Source organism: Ahaetulla prasina, chromosome 2 (genome assembly GCF_028640845.1).
Source record: "Ahaetulla prasina isolate Xishuangbanna chromosome 2, ASM2864084v1, whole genome shotgun sequence".
In the NCBI taxonomy this organism is placed as follows: domain Eukaryota; kingdom Metazoa; phylum Chordata; class Lepidosauria; order Squamata; family Colubridae; genus Ahaetulla; species Ahaetulla prasina.
In genome coordinates this window covers 134953295-134973654 of record NC_080540.1, presented here as the reverse complement: position 1 = coordinate 134973654, position 20360 = coordinate 134953295, and the positions used below count along the sequence as shown (strand labels likewise).

General features: G+C 39.9%; 1 protein-coding gene across 18 annotated transcripts in view; it reads right to left on the bottom strand.

Moving 5' to 3' along the window:
* The window catches only part of PGS1 (phosphatidylglycerophosphate synthase 1), a 143838-nt gene that overhangs the window by 106516 nt on the left and 16962 nt on the right, over window positions 1-20360 (bottom strand). For 16 of the 18 annotated variants that reach the window (XR_009153837.1, XR_009153836.1, XR_009153835.1 and 13 more), the window contains exons 2-6: window positions 5846-6035; window positions 4860-4937; window positions 4261-4360; window positions 1945-2134; window positions 1388-1566 (exon numbers count right to left, since the gene is read on the bottom strand). Coding sequence is in view for 12 of the 18 variants with exons in the window: in XM_058172838.1 (XP_058028821.1) it covers window positions 1388-1566; window positions 1945-2134; window positions 4261-4360; window positions 4860-4937; window positions 5846-6035 (737 nt within the window). In the remaining 6 variants the exon portion in view is untranslated. Of the gene's footprint in view, window positions 1-1387; window positions 1567-1944; window positions 2135-4260; window positions 4361-4859; window positions 4938-5845; window positions 6036-9692; window positions 9801-20360 lie in introns of all 18 variants that reach the window. The other 2 variants (XM_058172834.1, XM_058172836.1) reach the window with 1 other exon arrangement.

Here is a 20360-nt window from a genome sequence, read left to right as displayed (position 1 = left end):
GCCTCTGGCTACAAAAGATGAATGCAAAATGTTATTGTGGACTCAGCACTGTTTTAAATGGTTTTCGGTTTAAATTACATTGTGGTTTTTATTCTTGTTTGCCATCCAGAGTTCCTCCTGTTTAGTCATCGTCATAAAATTTAATGCCACCTGTTGATAAATTCCTTCCATCATTACTCCTCCTGTCTCAAAGGTTGCAGCCCTAAAGTATATCAATTGGCAATTGTATCTGAAATCCCAGTAATCAGTGAGCAAACAAATTCCTACTACCTAAACCAGAATACTTCTCCTGTCATAAAAGAATCTCCCCATCAACCCAATGGAAAAGTGTCTCTCCAGGAATCAAGCTAAAAGATGATTAGAAAGGAGCCATAATTCCATTTTTCAGCCTATACTTTACAGAAAATTACTTTCAGACTCCATCCTTAGGAATATAAAAGAAGATCAACAGGGTTTACTGGGCCTGCTTTCAGAGATCCTATGAACCCCTAGGACACTGGGATCTGGAATGCATAGCAAAAGGTAGTCTGGATTGGTATTGGTATCAGGCCTTTCTGATATTTATGTTGACTACTCTTTAATTTTATTTGATTTAATAAATTATATATCTTAACTCAATTTTATAGGATCTAATTTATACATTTTTTTTACTGGAAAGTGGCGACTTGTCGATATTCTACTACTTCCTTAGATTTAAAAGTGCCTAGGTTTTTATGTGTCTATTTTGTATTTTTGAATTAAAATTAGTTTTAGTTATGGTAATTCAGTTTTTGTACTGCACTTAGTTTTTAAACATATTCTATATTAATTATATAGTTATAGTTAAACATCATGATTATATCAACTATATATTATATTAATATATAACTATAATTCATATATATTATATTGTCGTCGTCAGGAACACTTAAATGAATTCTGGTAAGGTACAAATCTCTGTCTCTGTCTCTTTCTATATACGTATGTGTGTGTGTATTCCTTAATTATAACAGTTCATTTAGTGACCGTTCAAATTTATAACGGTTTTTCACAGTTACAACCTTTGCAGCAGGTGAACAAAATTCAGATGCTTGGCAACTAGTTCACATTTATGACCGTTGTGACCTACTGACAACCAAAGTCAATGGGGGAGCCAGATTCACTTAACAACCAGGTTATTAGCTCAGAAACTGCAGTGATTTAGTTAACAGTGGTGGCAAGAAAGGTTATAAAATGGGGCAAAACTCACTTAACAAATGTCTCACTTAACAACAGAAATTTTGGGCTCAATTGTGGTCATAAGTCAAGGACTACCTGTATACGTAATAAACTCCTTGCTGAAGACCTCCCAAAAATCTCAATGTATGGCAACATAGAAAATAAAGTGATAAATAAATGGCCGTCCTACCTTTGTAAGGATGGACCATCCCATCTATAATTTTGACTGTGTCATCCTGCTGTAACTGTAAAGATACATCCCCAACTGCATTTACTAGCTCAGTGAAGAAATCTGAAATCTCTGGTGAGTTTTGCAGGAACACGTAACGGTCTTGGCGATTGCTGAAGTAAGAGTCACTTAAGTTGGCTCTGAAGAAGGGAAATAGGATGGCAGTTAAGAATGCCAAATGATAGTATATAAATCATTATTCAACTCATACATTTGACAGTTGAGAAAACAATAGACAGGAAGGCGTGAACACTAATATTGCCTTCCTGATCCATTTCCCCATTTAAACATTGGTTAAAGGCAAATTAATTGTAGAACACTTATTCAGAATCACTTAAGACTAGAAACAGTCCAAAAATGGCAAAATGCAGAACAGAGCTATGACACAGATTCCAGAATTTGCAGAATGATCCCTATCATGATCTGGCTTAACTGATTTCCTTCTTTCTTTCTTCTTTACTGGAAATCAGCCGAATTCTTCCTAACCCAATGCTATTTCCTTACAAAAAGGAACTCACCCACTCAAGATCACATTATCATCAAAGAGATAGACTTTGATATGCTGCAACCCGATGGTTTCATTAAAACGCTCAGGAATTAGATGTCTGAGAAGACCACGTAGATTAGGAGTGTGGAAGAGAGAGACACGGACCTTATCTGGAAATCGCCTCAGGAGTGGAAGCAGCATGGTTCGAGAATTCTTCTGGCCTCAGGGGGAAAAAATAGATGGGATCACAGTAATACAGAATATCTGCTCCAATCAAACTGTAAGAATTAGAAAACCTTAACAATCAGGAGATGCTGGAAACTTTTATGTATAGTACGTCTAAATAAGTCCAGTTGTTCCTCAGCTGCAGAGTGACAAAAAATAACCATTTACTGTACCTCTCTAGATGCACATGTTAGAAGACATTTTGTGTTACCTCTAGTTGCTCTGGATTAATAATAAAGGAATTAAGTGCACAATGATTGTACTAGGCACCCATGCTTTGCCTCATATCCATCTCTGGTAATCAAGAATAATAGTTGAGCTTATGGTTAAGTATTTTTTCTGATCTCCCAAAGATGGACCTAATAGGAAGATCTTAACTTCACCTCCTCCAGAAGCCAGGCCTTAAGGCTTTTCTATATTTTACAGAGGGAACTCTCTGCCTTCAGCTGCAAGTTCTGACTCATCCTTTATAGTATACTGCACATAACAGCAAAACTTGCATCATGGGAACAGAAAAATGCGAAGAGATAGACAGAATACAGTAAAAGTACGGAGAGTTTTATGTACCTCTCATGCAGCATCTTTTGCAAATGAAATTTGTTTTATTTGGACAGTAATGCCTGCTCTTTCTTTACTAGGGCAGTTGTGCCTGACTCTAGGGCTACGGAGTTCGCGCCTTTCGCCTAGGAGCAGTTCTTGCATTTTTCCATCAAGGACACTTTCATTACTATCTATAACTAGCCTATCGTTTTGGAAGAAGTCAGCAACACAATGTCATTCACTGAACTGTTCCTTTGACACATCACAGATCCCTGCATGGAAAACCTGAGTCACGAACTTCTTGTCTTCTGGGAACTGCTCAAGGCGCAAACTTAGGAACTATCAGGAGCAAGTCATGCAAGAGGAATAGAGATATCTCTTAGAAACAAATTAAAGAATTGGTCATCATCAAGACGGTGGTTGATTAGTTGCAAGGCCAACATCTGTAGTCAAAGGGGCCTCTGGTGGCTCAGCAGACTAAGTCTGTCTGTTATTAACACAGCTGCTTGCAATTACTGCAAGTTCAAGTCCCACCAGGCCCAAGGTTGACTCAGCCTTCCATCCTTTATAAGGTAGGTAAAATGAGGACCCAGATTGTTGGAGGCAATAAAAAGTTGATTTTGTATATAATATACAAATGGATGAAGACTATTGCTTAACACAGTGTAAGCCGCCCTGAGTCTTCAGAGAAGGGCGGGATATAAATTCAAATTTTAAAAAAAAATTCACAATAGTTGATCCACATAAGGGCAAAATCTTTGGAGGTGGAAAAGGGGCTCTGACTGGTCTGGTGAAGAAGATGCACCAGCAAGGAGGAGTCAGAAGTCTATATGGATCTGAATTCGGACCTGAATAGGAAGTATGAGAATTAGATAGTAAACACTGCAAAAGAAGAGGCACCGAAGTGGCCATGAAAACAATCAAAATTAAAGAAAGGTTTAAAAGAGCAAATAAAACATAATTAAGAAGAAAGAAAGTACATGGGTTTTGATATGTTCTGGATTTGTTTTGTTTTGTATTAGAAAAAAAAAACAAAACTCAACAACACAGAAAATATTCCTCATTATGTCAGGCAGTAAAAGAGGAGCTGAGGAAAACCAGCAGGCTAATAATACATAAGTGAGGAGAGATAAGGTTCCTATCAATTCAACTCAGCTGGGGAATGCTTCAAAACACTTAATTTGACAGATACAGACTTCTTAACAGGATGCAGAGATCAAGAAAATTAACATTATTCTTCACAATTCCAACAAAATAGCAAGAATTGAATAGGCAAGATTTATATTTTAGTAAGTAAAAAAAAAAGAATATAAGGAATATCTTGTCTGGGTTTTAAATTAAAAGAATCCTTGTGTTTTTCATGGTTGTTTGCAAAATAAAACTAAAGAGATATAAAGAAGATAATATTCTGAAATCTACAGAAGAACTGAAGTTGTTTGTTGAGCATTGATTTCAGTCAAAGGCCCAAATTCTTTGATCTGCAGAATTATTTAAACCAAATTCTTATATCAGAGATCCCAAACCATATCAGTCTATTCCATCTAAGTGAAAAGAGTTGGTCAATGAATACATTTATACTTACCTCGGGATCCTCTCGTGAAATCTAAGAGGATAGACACTCTAAAATTGGGACTCCCACATCCCTTCAATGAGCTTTCCAAAGCTATTTCAATACAATCCACCTACAAGAAGAAAACATACACAAATGAGGGTGGAGGTTTATCCTCCGAGCTTGTGGGTTGGTTTTGTTACCAGGCTAGATAACATTTTCAGTGGGCTTTAGGGGATGTCAGTGTCACCCTTCACCCTCATCCTACACCCAAGCTACAGATATTCGTCACTATTGCAAACATACACAAATGCACAAGGCAATCTTCCTTTCTTTCAAGCACACTAAGTGTTGGGAAGTGAAGTGTGCATAAAATAAATCAACTGTCAGATTTACAGAGATCTTCAACTTGCCAAGTGGGAAATGTCAGTGTTTTCCTAATTCTAACTTTGTTTCTTCTATCACAGATATATTAACAACTCACATACAGCAATATAACAGAGTGGATCTCTGAATTAGAGTTCTGAAGCAAGAGCTCCTGTCCCCTCCCCAAATAAAACTAAATCTAAGGCACCTCATCTAGCTATTTAGTAAAAAGGTTTCAGTCCCTCCTTCTCATTTTAGATACTTACTAATTCCTGTTCCAAAGATCCTGTTCCAAGATATAGCGAAGCTAAAACAATTCGTTGCTTAGCCATCTTTGCCTGTCCCTGAAAGAGAAAAACATTTAGATTTGCTAATAAGTCTATCAAATGAAGCATCCAAGTACAGATAGTCTTTAACTTATGACAATTAAGCCCCTAATTTCCATTGCTAAGCAAGTTATTTGTTAAATGAGTTTGCCCCATTTTACGACTTTTCTTGCCACAGTTGTTAAGTGAATGACTGCACTTGTTTGGTAACACTGTTACTAAATTAATCGGGCTTCCCCAGTGGCATTATTTGTTAGAAGGTCAAAAGAGATGATCACATGACCTCAGGACACTGCATCCGTCATAAATTCATTTTAATCACATGACCATGCGATACAGCAACAGTTGTGTGAAAAAATGTAAGTTACTTTTTTTCAGTCCGTTGCAACTTTAAATGGTCACTAAAAAAAATGGTTGTAAGGCAAGAACTACCTGCATCTCCTATGGGATATCTAATACATACTTAATTTTATAAGAATCAATAAAGCACAAATTTACCAGGAAAAATATTAAACATTTTTGCTCACAACTGGACTGAGAATAAGTTTCTTGGTTGCAAGTGAGTATCTCTCTCTTGTCAACTAGAAGGTCAAGAAAGACAAGCCTGCTAATACTGGAAAGGGTGTTTCTCTTTCATCACTTTTAATTAAATACAAACTGACATTTTTCTGTTATTAGTAATATTTATTGTCTCCCAAAAGAGAAAAAAATGTTAATTAACAAATTAAACACAAAAAGGGTTTTCTTCTTCTTTAGTCTTAAGAGTTGAATATAGTAACTAATTCAACAAGGAATGGTAAGGTAAAATTACTATAACGTATAAGCCTGAAAAGACTTTTTAGAACCACAAAAGAACCACTGAACACTCCTGTCATGTAGTATAACAAAACCAGTGACAAAATGCAAGAGAAAAATATTGAGATCACCTTCATAAGTTCGTAGAATTCAGCTGGCGATGAAAGTACCTTGATGTGGGAACCAGCAATACCAAATTCTGGAACCAAGTTTCTGATCCATTGAAAAATGTGTGTTCCCTCAGGGCTAAGGCAAGTAGTGGGAAGAGTCAGTTGTGGAACTGCAGAAGTGAGTAATGGAGCCAACAGCAGCCATGATGACCTAATAAGAAAAAGAGGTTAGCTTAGCAACATATATGGTTTTCTCCTAAAGCCTGCAGACATGTGATATACTCAGTCCAAATTTCACCTTTATTACAGGTAAGTTTTTGGTAAAAATAGGAACAACATTCTTCAGGCAAAGAAGAAGCACTTACCCTATACTTTGTATGTGGGAACTAAGTAATTACATACTTAGTAATAACCCATCAAAATGGTTAAAAACATGAATATAATTAGCCGCTGGCAAAAAAGAAAAAGCAGCAGAAACCACATAAATACTACTGAAATAGAGAGCCAGTTTCATTAAGGTGCTAGGCTGGAAACTGAGAGACCATGAATTCTAGTCTCCTCCATAGGCATAGAAGCCAGGTGGGTGACTGTAGTCATTCTCTTTTGCAACCCGGCCATCTCACAGAATTGAAGTTGTGGGGAAAACCGCCCTGAGTCCTTTGGGAGAAGGGCGGTATAAAAATTTAATAAAATAAATAAAAATAAAATAAATAAAGAAGAGATGGGAATAGAGAGATAGATAATTTGATATATATTTATGTATTTTATTTTATGTTATTTTTATATATATGCACATACATACACACATATCTCTCTCACAGTGAGTTAAGTAGCATAAATGGGATAAAATCAGATAACTTAACTTAATAACAGAGCTGGAAGGGACCTTGGAGGTCTTCTAGTCCAACCCCCTGCCCAGGCAGGAAACCCTACACCATTTCAGACAAATGGCTATCCAACATTTTCTTAAAAATTTCCAGTGTTGGAGCATTCACAACTTCTGCAGGCAAGTTGTTCCACTTATTGAACAGGAAATTCTAACTGTCAGGAAATTTCTCCTTAGTTCTAAGTTGCTTCTCTACTTGATTAGTTTCTACCCATTGCTTCTTGTCCTGCCTTCAGGTGCTTTGGAGAATAGCTTGACCCCCTCTTCTTTGTGGCAGCCCCTGAGATATTGGAACACTGCTATCATGTCTCCCCTAGTCCTTCTTTTCATTAAACTAGACATACCCAGTTCCTGCAACCGTTCTTCATATGTTTTAGTCTCCAGTCCCCTAATCATCTTTGTTGCTCTTCTCTGCACTCTTTCTAGAGTCTCAATATCTTTTTTACATCGTGGCGACCAAAACTGAATGCAGTATTCCAAGTGTGGCCTTACCAAGGCATTATAAAGTGGTATTAACACTTCATGTGATCTTGATTTTATCCCTCTGTTTAGCAGCCCAGAACTGTGTTGGCTTTTTTGGCAGCTGCTGCACACTGCTGGCTCATATCTAAATGGTTGTCCACTAGGACTCCAAGATCCCTCTCACAGTTACTACTATTGAGCAAGGTACCACATATACGGTACCTGTGCATTTATTTTTTTTGAAATAATCAATCAAATTAATATCAATCAAAAAATCAAATCAATCAAAAAATCAATATCAATCAAAAAATCAAATCAATCAAATAAATAACAATTGTTCCATTAGTTCTTAAAATATCATTCCTAAGTGAGTAGACTGTTCTGCTAGCTGATTCCCTTCATTGACTTCTATGTCTTTCTAGAATAAATGTGATTCTGAACAAGAGTGTGCAAGCTTTTCTGATTTGCCGCATGTGACAGGGCTATATTGTTTAATTAGAAAAGCACCACAAACCCATACGTTGGATTCAGTTCCAAACACGTAATTTGGAGTATACAAGAATACAAACACAGTACCTCTCTGCAGGCTTTTAAAGCAGCCACACCTTTTCTCAGGACTAAGCAGCCGTGCTCTTCAACTATTTTATGATCCCAGGAGAAGATGCACCAAATTTACAAAATTATAGACCAGTGCCCGACTCACATGCCTTATTTCACAGTCTACTCTTGTTGGAGGATTGAGCCACTATGTTCCCACATGCTAAGCCATAGTTGGCGAGGTTGATTAAACCACAATAGTTAAGATTCTCAAAGCATTTCAACCTCAAACCAAATTAATCATCCTAATGGCTTGAGACAATGTTCAAAACTAATCAAGGACTGCAAATTTGAACGTGCAAATTTGGATTCTTAATATTAAAGGCATATAATTTCTAAATTACCAAATTAAAAATTATATTTAACTATTATTTTAATCCATTATCATTTATTTGGATTCTTAATATTAAATGCATATCATTTCTTTTTATATTAACTATAACTTTAATCCATTATCATGTATTTCAAGTTTTTCTTTCTATGAGCATTGTATAAAAATTTAATAAACTACCAGTGAAGCTTGAAGAGGCACATCTAACTGCAGATAGCCAGTTTCTAACCCTTAGCATTTTTACAGGCTTGACTAATATTTTCCTACTATAATATGAAAAAAAAAATTAAATGACTTTAAAGGAAATAAATTTCTCCCTAAGTCATTTTTACATTACTATATATCATCAAAGTATTTTCAATACAGACACATTGGTTCACTAGTCATCCTGGTCCCAAACCGCTCCGTGGTCATAGTTTTCCCCAATGTATACCCCATCTCACTACAAAGCCCTCAAATGCTTAAACAGAACAGCATTGTAGGAGGAACTCTTAACTATGAGGAACTCTCCCTTCAAAGCGCAAATTGACCACAGGTGCCAGGAAAATGATTTCACTTGTTTCACAGAAAAATGTTAAATCTTTATAAGGTTTGCATGCATCCTTCCTCCTTATTCTCCAGCAAAAAAAAAACAAAAAAAAACCAAAACCAAAAATGGTTTGCCACTGCATTTCCCAGAAAACCCACTGCTTTGTCATAGCCTATTCATACAATGGAGATCTGACTCAGTGTGTACAAGAATTCCTAGCTATTCTGTTTTTCAACAGTTTTGTGGGGACTGGGCATTTCTTTGGCAATACTGAATTACAGTAATCTGGAGGGAAAGTTGCTATTATCCTGAGTTTAAAAAGAGAACTTCACAAATTACTTCCCCAATGAAATCTTTCAACATGCAATCAAAAGGCAGGGAAATAGCAATGTCCTATTGAGGTTTATTAGTCTAAATATTAGTCTAAACCAGGGGTCTGCAAACTTTGCTCTTTTAAGACTTGTGGACTTCAACTCCCAGAGTTCCTCAGCCAGATTTGCTTAAAAAAGCCAAGTTTGCAGACCCCTGGTCTAGACTATCATAATAAAATTAGGGTATTTTAAAAAGTCATTGTTCACATGTAAAAAGTATTAAAGATATTAAAGATATTAATAAAAAAGTTATTCCAACTTCTAGTTCTACCATAATTAGAATTCATGGAATCATCGCTATACTTATTGGTTTACAAGAAACAAAATCACATTATTTGTACACTTATATTTATATAACATAATCAATATTTTTCTTTCAGTAAGTCATACTAGTGCCTTCCCTATTTCCTCTGAAGCCATCAATCCTCTGATTCATATATATTGATAATGAACATGCATTTAGGACAATACACAGTATTATTGTTAATCTACTTTATAACTGGGATTACAAAATAACTGCTACTTTAAAGTGTGTGTCAGAGGTATATGTGTGCGTGTAGGGTACAGATCCTATTTATTTTAAGAAATTAGTCTAGTTATATCTGATTCCAAAACATAGTTTCAATGTTTTTTTCCATAAAACAGAGGACTGTAGTATTTTTAAGCTTCTCCATGATTCAAGAATCACCCACCATTATTATCTGGCATGAAGTAGTATCTCTTTTTAAGGAAATAGCAGCCTTGTGGTACCCACAGTTATTTGTGAAAATTTAAATACGAAGATGTTATTGATTTTCTCCCTGTAAAGAAACAATTTCGGCCAGATTAGAGAGTAACTGAAGTACTTGAAAGAACATATAGTATGTCAAATACGCTGGCTCTAAAATACACTTTTGAAATACCATTTAAAAAATTATAATCTATTTCAAATCAGTGGTCTAAGTAGAAAACAATGATGCAGTAGCGCATATTAAAATCAACACTATCCAGAAAGGAAAATGAACTGAAAATCACACCTTTCTTTTCTGAATTTGACTTTCTACTATTAATAAATCTGGGGTTTTTGGAATCTCTATTTTTAGGAAATAGGATTTTGACTATTAGGAATGAACTCAAAGCACCATAATACTTGTTAAATTGCAACAACTTTACCAAAGGCAAAGAGAGATTAACAGGATATTTCTCATGGTATTTATCACCCACACATAAGCCACATTAGAGTGACTTCTGCTAATGACTCTTGTTTCATTGGAATGCCTGAGTGTATATTACAGTATTTCTGCATATGTTATGACTGAATCTGGGAAACCAATTTTATTGTTAACATACTGATGCCAATGAACAATAAAGACTCAAAGGTAACTTCCTTAAACAAGAGAAGAGGCTGAGCATGGACATGTGGCCCCAGATTATCAGTCTGCCCTTGTTTCAACTGAGTCATGCTTACTGGATATTACATATTGCTTAAGTCTACGTCTTTCTGGATGCTATCTGACTTGTAAGAACTTAAAAGCAAAACGAAATCAAAGAGGAAGCTGTTTCTAAAAACAAATTGTCATCTGATAAACACAAAGCTATATTAATGAAATATAAACTATATTATAGAATTTAAACATAACAGCTGTAGCATCAATTCTCCAAAAGCTCATAATGCATGAATTCAATTTGCAATACTGAATTTCTAAGTTTATAGTTGTCATCTGACTTAAATTTAGAACAAAATGAATATTACTACCCTGTTTTCCCCAAAATAAGATAATAACCCAATCGGGCTTTTGAGCGCATGGCAATAAGGCCAAGCGCTTATTTCAGGGTTCAAAAAAATATAAGACAGGGTCTTATTTTTGGGGAAACATGATATATTCAATGAACATACAACACTAAAACACGAGAGTCAAACTTGTGTCGTCATGGCACATCACGTGACGTATCGGGACTTTTCCCCCCTTTGCTAAACTGGGCAAGGTGGGGCCAGCATGTGACGCATCTGGCTCACGGGCCGCCAGTTTGACACCCCTGCTCTAAAAGGAATTGGCTTAAGCCACAGGTGTCAAATTCGCCATGTCACATTGCCGTCCCATGATGTTTTTCCCCTTCACGGAGCTGGGGTGATCGTGGCCTGCACATGACGCATCCAGCCCATGGGCCACCAGTTCGACACCCCTGGTCAGCCTTAAGCAATCTGACTGTACTGCATCATAGAAAAGAACATGCAAATCAAATGATCTCCATATTCTTTTTTAAATGCTTTTATTTAGCCAATAACTTTGCACACAGAGGATAATATAAACATATCTTCTTAATTTCTGTATTATAGTATAAACATCCTTTTGGAGCCAATAACACCAGACTTGCTTAAAATACACAAACTGAATACTCTATTGAAAAATAAGGCTCACATGCAACTACCATGATAAAGCATGAGCTAGATACTTCTAAACTGATGGCTGCATTAAAGGACCTATCTTAAGAATATGTATTTTCCCTCATGCATGTACACATTTACATCACGAAATCCAATCACTTCCACAACTGTGAAGACAAGAAAAATCATCCACAAGAAAAATCTTATTCTCATGAAATCTATTAAGAGTATGTATTAGAAAATCAGGCTGCTAGATATCTTGGTGCTCCCTACTCCAATTTGTGTGTAATCCATCCAACCACTTTTACATGATTATCTCTTTATGACTTGGGACTCACCTGACAGGGGCCGACTGAGGAAATTTATAAATGCAAACTTTTAGGGAGGGAAATGTTTGTTTTCAAAATATTGAGTTTTACTACACGTAAATAAGCTGACAAGGACCCAGAACATCTGCTGAGAAAATAAAGAACTGATGTGAACGCAACACACTTCCTGTAACACCAGCAAGTAATTTTTCCCAGATAATGCAAGACAAAGCATCAAACATTATTCAGAAATCTTTCCTCCTTGCATTTTGAGAAAAAAGGAACTAGTTCAGTATGTGTGTTTTATGTGGTACAAAACAGTTTGCATATAGTGTATTTATAAGCCAATTAACCCAGTAAGTCAAACTACTTCTCAGGTGCTGGTGGTAAAACAGAAGTTAAGGGAGTCAAAATTTTCTAAATGTCACTTTCTAGACCAGAATGCCAATTATGAAATTTAAGTAAATTAAACACTTTCACTCATTTAAAAGTTTTGCATTATTACAAACGCATACGTGATGAAAAGCTTGTATATCTTACACTTATGGGTTAGGAAATAGTTTTTATTGCTTTAGTATCTAATGACATACTGATAAACTCAGCTTCTTTACTGTTTCACATTTTTATTAATTTATAAACTCAGCTTCTTAAGAAAAGAATGAGGAAGATGACCCTGGTGAAGGACTATTTCCACAGTGAAGTAATGCATAGCAGAAGGAATTATAAAGAATTAATAGGAACTTGCAAATAAATTAAAAAGAACTTCCTATGAAGTTATAAAAGGTTCAAAAAAGCAACTTACCGTATATACTCGAGTATAAGCCGACCCGAATATAAGCCGAGGCACCTAATTTTACCACAAAAAACTGGGAAAAACTATTGACTCGAGTATAAGCCGAGGGTGGGAAATGAGGCAGCTACTGGTCAATGTAAAAAATAAAGATAGAGCCAAGTAAAATAACATGAATATTTATTTGAACGAAAAACAATAAAAGTGCAAAAGGGGGAAGGAGGATTCCCAGCTCTAAACAAAGGGAAATCCCGGAATGCCAGCGCGAAGGCGGTGCTCGCTCCTCCCCCCTTGCTCAAAAGCCCCAACATGATATTGGAATTGGATGCCATTATATACCTGCTGAGGGGATAATTTGAATAACTTGAAAGATATAAAAGCTCTAAACATATTTGTTTAAAAATCTAAAATCTATACTTAAAATAAATGAATATAAAGTAATAAAGTTCTTTAAAGTTGTAATTCACTTTGCTGCTGAAAAGAAAGGAAGCTTAACACCTTAAATGGTATTTATTAACTGAAATATCATCAAATCAAATATATAATGAGGTATATTATAATGACCTTTGTTTTCAGAAAGAAGCATGATGGAAGTTTTTCAATAAAGGGGAAATATAGAAAAACTTAGTGTCATGCTCATATATCATCTTTACAGATGTTGTTAACACTATACTATGGCAGCATATGATGGTACAATGTTTCAATCAATTTCAGGATGAAAACTCATCAATGAGGAGGAGGAGTATAATTTATTAACCTTGTATGATATCAGTTTCTCAAGGACTCTAGAAGGACCCGAGGAAGAAATCTCTGCCCCTCCCACTTTCCCTTTCCAACCCAGCCTTCCAAGGGGACCCGAGAGGAAGAAATCTCTGCCCCTCCCACTTTCCCTTTCCAACCCAGCCTTCCAAGGGGACCTTTGAGGAGAAATCTCTGCCCCTCCCACTTTCCCTTTCCAAGGCAGCCTTCCAAGAGGACCTCTCGAAAAGAGCGAAAGCTTTCTCCTGGTCGCTTTACCACCACCATACCCTCCACGCCGCCATCCTAGGCTGGGTTAGAAACAAGGAGGGGAAGTTCAAGGACCACATCGATGGCACGAGCTCAGATTGCCGGCTGGGGATGATGGGCGCTGCAGTGCGATCTCGGGAGAGACTAGGGGGGAAGAAAGAATGACTGTTTCCCCACACCCTAGGATTGGGGAAAACATTGACCCCCCCCTTAGTTGCGGGAGAAGGGTTGCGCTCAAAGCGGTCGCCCATCCATCAATCCATCCTTCCTTCCTTCCTTCCTTCCATCCTTTTTTTTTCCCAGCGAGCGGTGCGTGTGTGTGACATGCAAGCAAGGCGTCTCACGGGCATGTGAACTGGGTATGTCTAGTTTAGGGGTGACATGATAGGAACATTCCAATATCTCAGGGCTGCCACAAAGAAGGGGGAATCAAACTATTCTCCAAAGCACCTGAGGGCAGGACAAGAAGCATGGGTGGAAACTAATCAAGGAGAGAAGCAACCTAGAACTAAGGAGAAATTTCCTGACAGTTAGAACAATTAACCAGTGGAACAACTTGCCTCCAGAAGTTGTGAATGCTCTAACACTGGAAGTTTTAAGAAGATATTGGATAAGCATTTGAAGTGGTATAAGGTTTCCTGCGTAAGCAGGGTTAGACTAGAAGACCTCCAAGGTCCCTTCCAACTCTATTATTCTGTTTTTTGTTCTGTTTTCTTTCTAATCTATCTATCTATCTAATTAGCTAGCTAGCTAGCTAGCTAGCTAGCTAGCTAGCTAGCTATCATTATCTCGCTCAAAAGACAAAACCTAAACACGAAGTTGTAGCTGAATAGCCCTACATAATTTAGCTTTTTCCAAGCTGGTGATTTCCAAAGGCTTTGAAATCGACTTTCCTCATCCTCTGCCAGGATAAGCTGATGTGCTCAGAAGGCTGGGAATGGTGGCATTTCCTACATTTCTTGTGGGCAGAAGGTGGACCCCTATGTTTCCTTGAAAACACCTCCCAATATTTATTAGAGTGACTTCTCTCCCCAGAAGAAAGGTGCGGCGCTGTTTAACAATCCCGTCAGCTAAATCCTATCGAGTCAAAGGGCCAGTCAATGGGGCTAGGATGAATTCTGGGTCACCAGGGACCCTTTTTGTGCCCGTTCCCCAACCAGGGCGGGCCAAGCAGCCGCTCTTTAGCGGCTCTGGAATGGATGTTGAGGTAACCCAAGAGGCAGCCTCTTTTCAACTCCCCGCCTTTTTAAACGTCCTGCCGGGCGGCGACAGGGACGCGGACACCAAAAGCGGCGCCCGTTCTTCTCCTCTCTTTATTTTATTTTAGTATTCAATCGGCAGCAGAGGCTCGAGCCTTCTGGGGCGCCGGGAAAAGGAGCCGAGGAGCTGCAGCAACGTTGCAAGAGAGCCGAAAAGAGGGGTGGGGGGGGGGAGAGAAGCAAAAAAGAAGAAGAAGCAGCAAGCTTTCCAGCCGACTTCGGTGTGGCGCGAGAATCCGATCCACCGCCTCCTTCCCCCGGCCGACAGGGCTGAACTGCCGCGCTGCACCACCACTTCCCAAAACAGATTTCCAGACTTGGAAGCAGCCCGCCACGAAAGGAGGAGGAGGAGGAGGAGGAGGAGGAAGCGAAGGCGAGCGCCGGCTGCTCCTGCTGCTGTTTCGCGCTCTCCGCCCCCTTCCAGCGCCTTGACGCAGAGCGAGAGAGAGCAGAGAAAGGAACCGCGCCGTCCGACCGGCTGTGTGTGTGTTTGTGGTGGGGGTCTCGTCCCAGCCACCCACCCACTCGCTCCCTTTCCCTCTTCGGAGCGTGGGCTGATCTTAGAAGCCGCGCTGTCCCGGCGGGGCCGTCGCCTCCTCCTCTTCCTCCACGCTCGCTCCTCTTGCACGCCCCTCAACCCCCATCCCCACCCTCTCCAGCGTGAAGGTCACCTCCTCCTCTTCCAGGCGGCGGCGGCGGCTCAGCGGAGCGCCACAGCCGGCAGCTCCGCTTCCTCCCACCTTCCTCCTTGCTAAAGGGCCAAAGTCGGCTCCCCGCCCGCGGGACCCGAGCCAAGCGGTCCCAGTCCAGCGAGCGGTGGCGACATGCCGGCGCCACTCCGCTTTCACCGTTCGGCTGGACTGCGACCGGCTTGGCTCGGGTCCGCAGTAACTCCCGCCAGGCTGTGCCGCGAAGAAACCATTTAAAAGCCCAACTTCTGAAGCACGGAGGGAGAAGAAAGAAAGCCCTGGCGGGGCTTTTAAATGGTTTCTTCGGCACAGCCTGGCGGAGTTACTGCGGACCCGAGCCAAGCGGTCCCAGTCCAGCCGAACGGTGAAAGCGGAGCGGCGCTCGGCATGTCGCTTTCACCGTTCGGCTGGACTGCGACCGGCTTGGCTCGGGTCCGCAGTAACTCCCGCCAGGCTGTGCCGCGAAGAAACCATTTAAAAGCCCAACTTCTGAAGCACGGAGGGAGAAGAAAGCCCTGGCGGGGCTTTTAAATGGTTTCTTCGCGGCACAGCCTGGCGGAGTTACTGCGGACCCGAGCAAGCGGTCCCAGTCCAGCCGAACGGTGAAAGCGGAGCGGCGCCGGCATGTCGCTTTCACCGTTCGGCTGGACTGCGACCGGCTTGGCTCAGGTCCGCGCGGCGAACTGCTCAGCCTTGGGCAAATCCCGCCGGACGATCTCGCCGCCTCTTTGGCGTCTCCTGTGCGGGGTTCCCGAAGTACATCAAGACGTAGACTCGAGTATAAGCCGAGGGGGCGCTTTTCAGCACAAAAAACGTGCTGAAAAACTCGGCTTATACTCGAGTATATACGGTACATAGAATTAAAAAGCAAGTTGTGGGTTAAGCATTAGCAACTGTCTACCAAGTCAGGCTATCTACTCTTCTCACTCTGCTGAAATACATAAATGATTTCTGACATACAATATAAACTCACAGGCCAAAATTCTACATACTTCAGATATAGTAAGGTTGATAAAATTATCTCCATTGTCACCCTCACAAACTAATTCTTAAAATTATAGGAAAAGGAGAACATAAAATTTATATTTTTTCCCACTGAACTATGATAACCAAGTGAATAAATCCAACTATACTCTTTCAATTGCCTAAAATTTTAATTTAACTTCTGTAGTTTTTAATGTTTGTTAGGCAACTTACATTAAAAACTACAGAAGTAATTAATGTTTTTTAATGTTTGTTAGGCAACTTAAGAAGGGGACGCGGTGGCTCAGGGGCTAGGATGTTGAGCTTGTCTATCAAAAGGTCGGCAGCTTGGCGGTTTGAATCCCTAGTGCTGCCGTGTAACGGGGTGAGCTCCCGTTACTTGTCCCAGCTTCTGCCAACCTAGCAGTTTCAAAAGCACGTAAAAATGCAAGTAGAAAAAATAGGGACCACCTTTGTGGGAAGGTAACAGCGTTCCGTGCGCCTTTGGCGTTGAGTCATGCCGGCCACATGACCACGGAGACGTCTTCGGACAGCGCTGGCTCTTCGGCTTTGAAACGGAGATGAGCACCGGCCCCTAGAGTCGGCAACGACTAGCACATGGGAACCTTTACCTTTACCTTTTTAGGCAACTTAAATAACAGAATAACAGAGTTGGAAGGGACCTTGGAGGTCCTCCAGTCCAACCCCTGCTCAAGCAGGAAACCCTAAACCATTTCAGGCAAATGGTTGTGCAATCTCTTTTTAAAAACATTGTATTGGAGCACCTACAACCTCTAGAGGCAAGTCATTCCATTGATTAATTTTTCTGTCAGGAAATTTCTCCTTAGTTCTAGGTTGCTTCTCTCCTTGATTAATTTCCATCCATTGTTTCTTGTCCTGCCTTCAGGTGTTTTGAAGAATAGGTTGAGCCCCTCTTCTTTGTGGCAACCCCTGAGATATTAGAACACTGCTAACACAAATAAGAGCATCTTGCCAAACAATTAGAAAAACAACAGCAACCCACCAGAAGAATTCCAATACTTGGTAAACCTACAATTGTGAAATGCAAAAATTAATGCAGAATTCTGCTCTGCAATATAAACAATTCAAAAATAGCTATTATTACAAGTACTGTGTTTCCCCGAAAATAAGATTTATCCCAAAAATAAGCCCTAGCTTGATTTTTTACACGTGTGCCCAATAGAACCCCTATCCCCAAAATAAATTAAGATAGAACCCCTACCCCCTAGTTAAGACCTCACCCACTCTGTTGCACCCGGTTGTACGAGGTGGGGCGAGGCACACGGGTAAATATCAAACTAGGGCAGGGATGGGGGGGTTGAGCTGCCCCACATACCCCACACTTGCTTACCTTACAACAGTTGTAGCCAGGCCTCTCACATCCCGACACCTGCCTCACCTTGCCAGTCCACTTCTTCTGCAACCGCTTGCCACCACTCGTGCATGTCGCCCCCAGCCTCTGTGTCGCCATCAGAGGCCTTCAGGAAAGCAGCTTATGTAGCCAAGAAACGTCAGGAAAGGCCTCTGATGGTGAAACAGAAGCTGGGAGGGTGCTGCACACGTCAATTTGGAGCTCTTTTCTTGGCTGCAGAGGCCTTTCCTGAACGCCTCTGACAGCGAAACTGAGATTGGGGGGGGTGCCATGTGCAAGCAGCAGGAAGCAGCCACAGAAGAAGTGGGCCAGCAGTGGCCACACGGGCTCTTGCCAGGCAGGGCTGTTGGTGCCACCACCGCTGCAGGGAGGAGAGACAGTGGAAAAGACATTCCCCCCCAAAATAAAACCTAATGCCTCTTTTGGAGGCAAAAAAAATAAGACCAGGTCTTATTTTCGGGGAAACAGGGTAGTATGTAAATTATATAAATTATATTGGTTGGCTCTAATATGTCAAAAATAAGCAACACGAATCCTAAATTTAGAGATCAAGAAAATCACAGAAAGCAAAATCCATTCTGACTCAGTTCTAAAATAAAGGCCAAGCAGTTTCAGAAATACTTCATCAATGAACTGATCTACGGAGGTCATGCTGTGTTCTAGTGTTCATCTCCTCACACTCCAGTGATTGTCTCAATAAACCAAAATGAAAGCCTCTGCAGCAATAAGAGGTGAAGCCTTCTTAATATTATGAAGCATCTCTGCTCTACAGCAGAGTAGGTCTTCAAACCTGTTCTATTTGAAGTGTCTTTCTCGATTAGGCATGTTTCTAACTTGCATATTGTTGGACTTAGAAATACAAGTCTGAGGTGGTTACTCTGTTTGCCTCCAATGTAAAGCAAATATTGTGGCTCTTCATATCTGCCTCCAATTCTGATAATAATCTAAACTGGAAAAGAACATCCTACATCTTTCTCATGTAACCTAACCTACACCACTGACTTTCAAACTTACTTCTCTCCATGCAGATACTTCTCATCCTGGTTGCAAGTGACGTCAAACAGAAGAAAAAGTTTCTTCCCCTCCACTGAGCCAGACCCCATCCTGCTTTAAGGGTTACTATTTCAATGGTTTTAGAAAAACTATACTTTGCGGCCCTAGAAGGGGCCCTACTAACATCAGAATATTTTCATTCACTAAGAGAATTGATAGATCAGAGGATTGACAACACAGGAATTTTCAGGGATTGGGCAGGAGGCTTGGAACTTTAGGGAAACAAAGATGGGTGCAGTTCAAATTCAAAAATACATGTAAACAATGGAAGAGACCTTTTAGCTAAAAGAGACAAATGCCTAAAGTAACCCATTGTATAGTTTCCACAGTGCTCCAGATTTTACCACTGAAATATGACAGAAAATCTTATTTGGGTTAGGTGGTAGTGGCAGGAGAAAAAGTGACTTATGACAATTTCCCCCACGTATGACCATTTAAGCATCCCCATGGTCACGTGATCAAAATTCAGCCGCTTGGCAACTTACTGATATTTATGACGGCTACAGTGTCCTGAGGTTATGTGATCACCTTTTTGACCTTCTTGTAAATAAAGTCAATGAGGAGGTCAGATTCACTTAAGAGCTGGGTTAACTAACATAACAACTGCAGTGATTCACTTAACTGTGGCAAGAAAGGTCATAACATGGGGCAAAACTCACTCAACAACTGTCTCTCTTATCAACAGAAATTTTGAGTTCAACTGTGGTCGTAGGTCGAGGACTACCTGTATTACTGAATTGATACTATGTGATCACCGTTTGTGACCTTCAGGCAAGCAAAGTCAATGGGGAAGCCAGATTCATTTAACAACTGTGTTACTAACTTAACAACGGCAGTGAGTCACTTAACAACAACAAAGGTTGTAATCTGGGGCAAAATTCACTTAACAGCTGTCTCTCTTAGCAACAGACATTTTGAACTCAATTTTGGTCTTAAGTTGAGGACTATCTGTATTACAGATTTGGTACAACCAAGCCAAACTGTGTGAAAACAACCAAGCTCAGAGAGCACCAAGGATCCCCCATTTCAATCCAGAGCTACAAATTTTCTCCTCTACTGAAGCTACGATCTGTGGCAGCACAGAGCCAATCTTGTCTAATTTTAAAAAGCTTAGCAGACTTTAATTAGTAATAGACAGGACCACCACGAAACTAGATTGGACTGAAGTACTGAAAAAACAACCTGGAAAAGTAAGTGGAAACTACTTTTCTATTGCTGCCAAGAAAACACCTGGACATATCCAAGAAGTTATGAAAGAGGTCCGTACTTAAGCACTGTTAACATCACACATTTGAATAATCCAAAACAAGAAAATATTATTGGGTGATCCTGGGCACAAAAGTCTTTACTGTCATAGAAGCTACAATAAAATGTACAAGAAATAAATTTGCTCTCACCAGCATCACAGACACACTACTAAATGGGAATGTTAAAAACTAGCTTTTAAAAATCATGGAAATATAGTTAAAATATATCTTGCAGGTCATTTAGCACAATCCTCTGTTCTTACTCAGTGCAGAATCCACTAACAT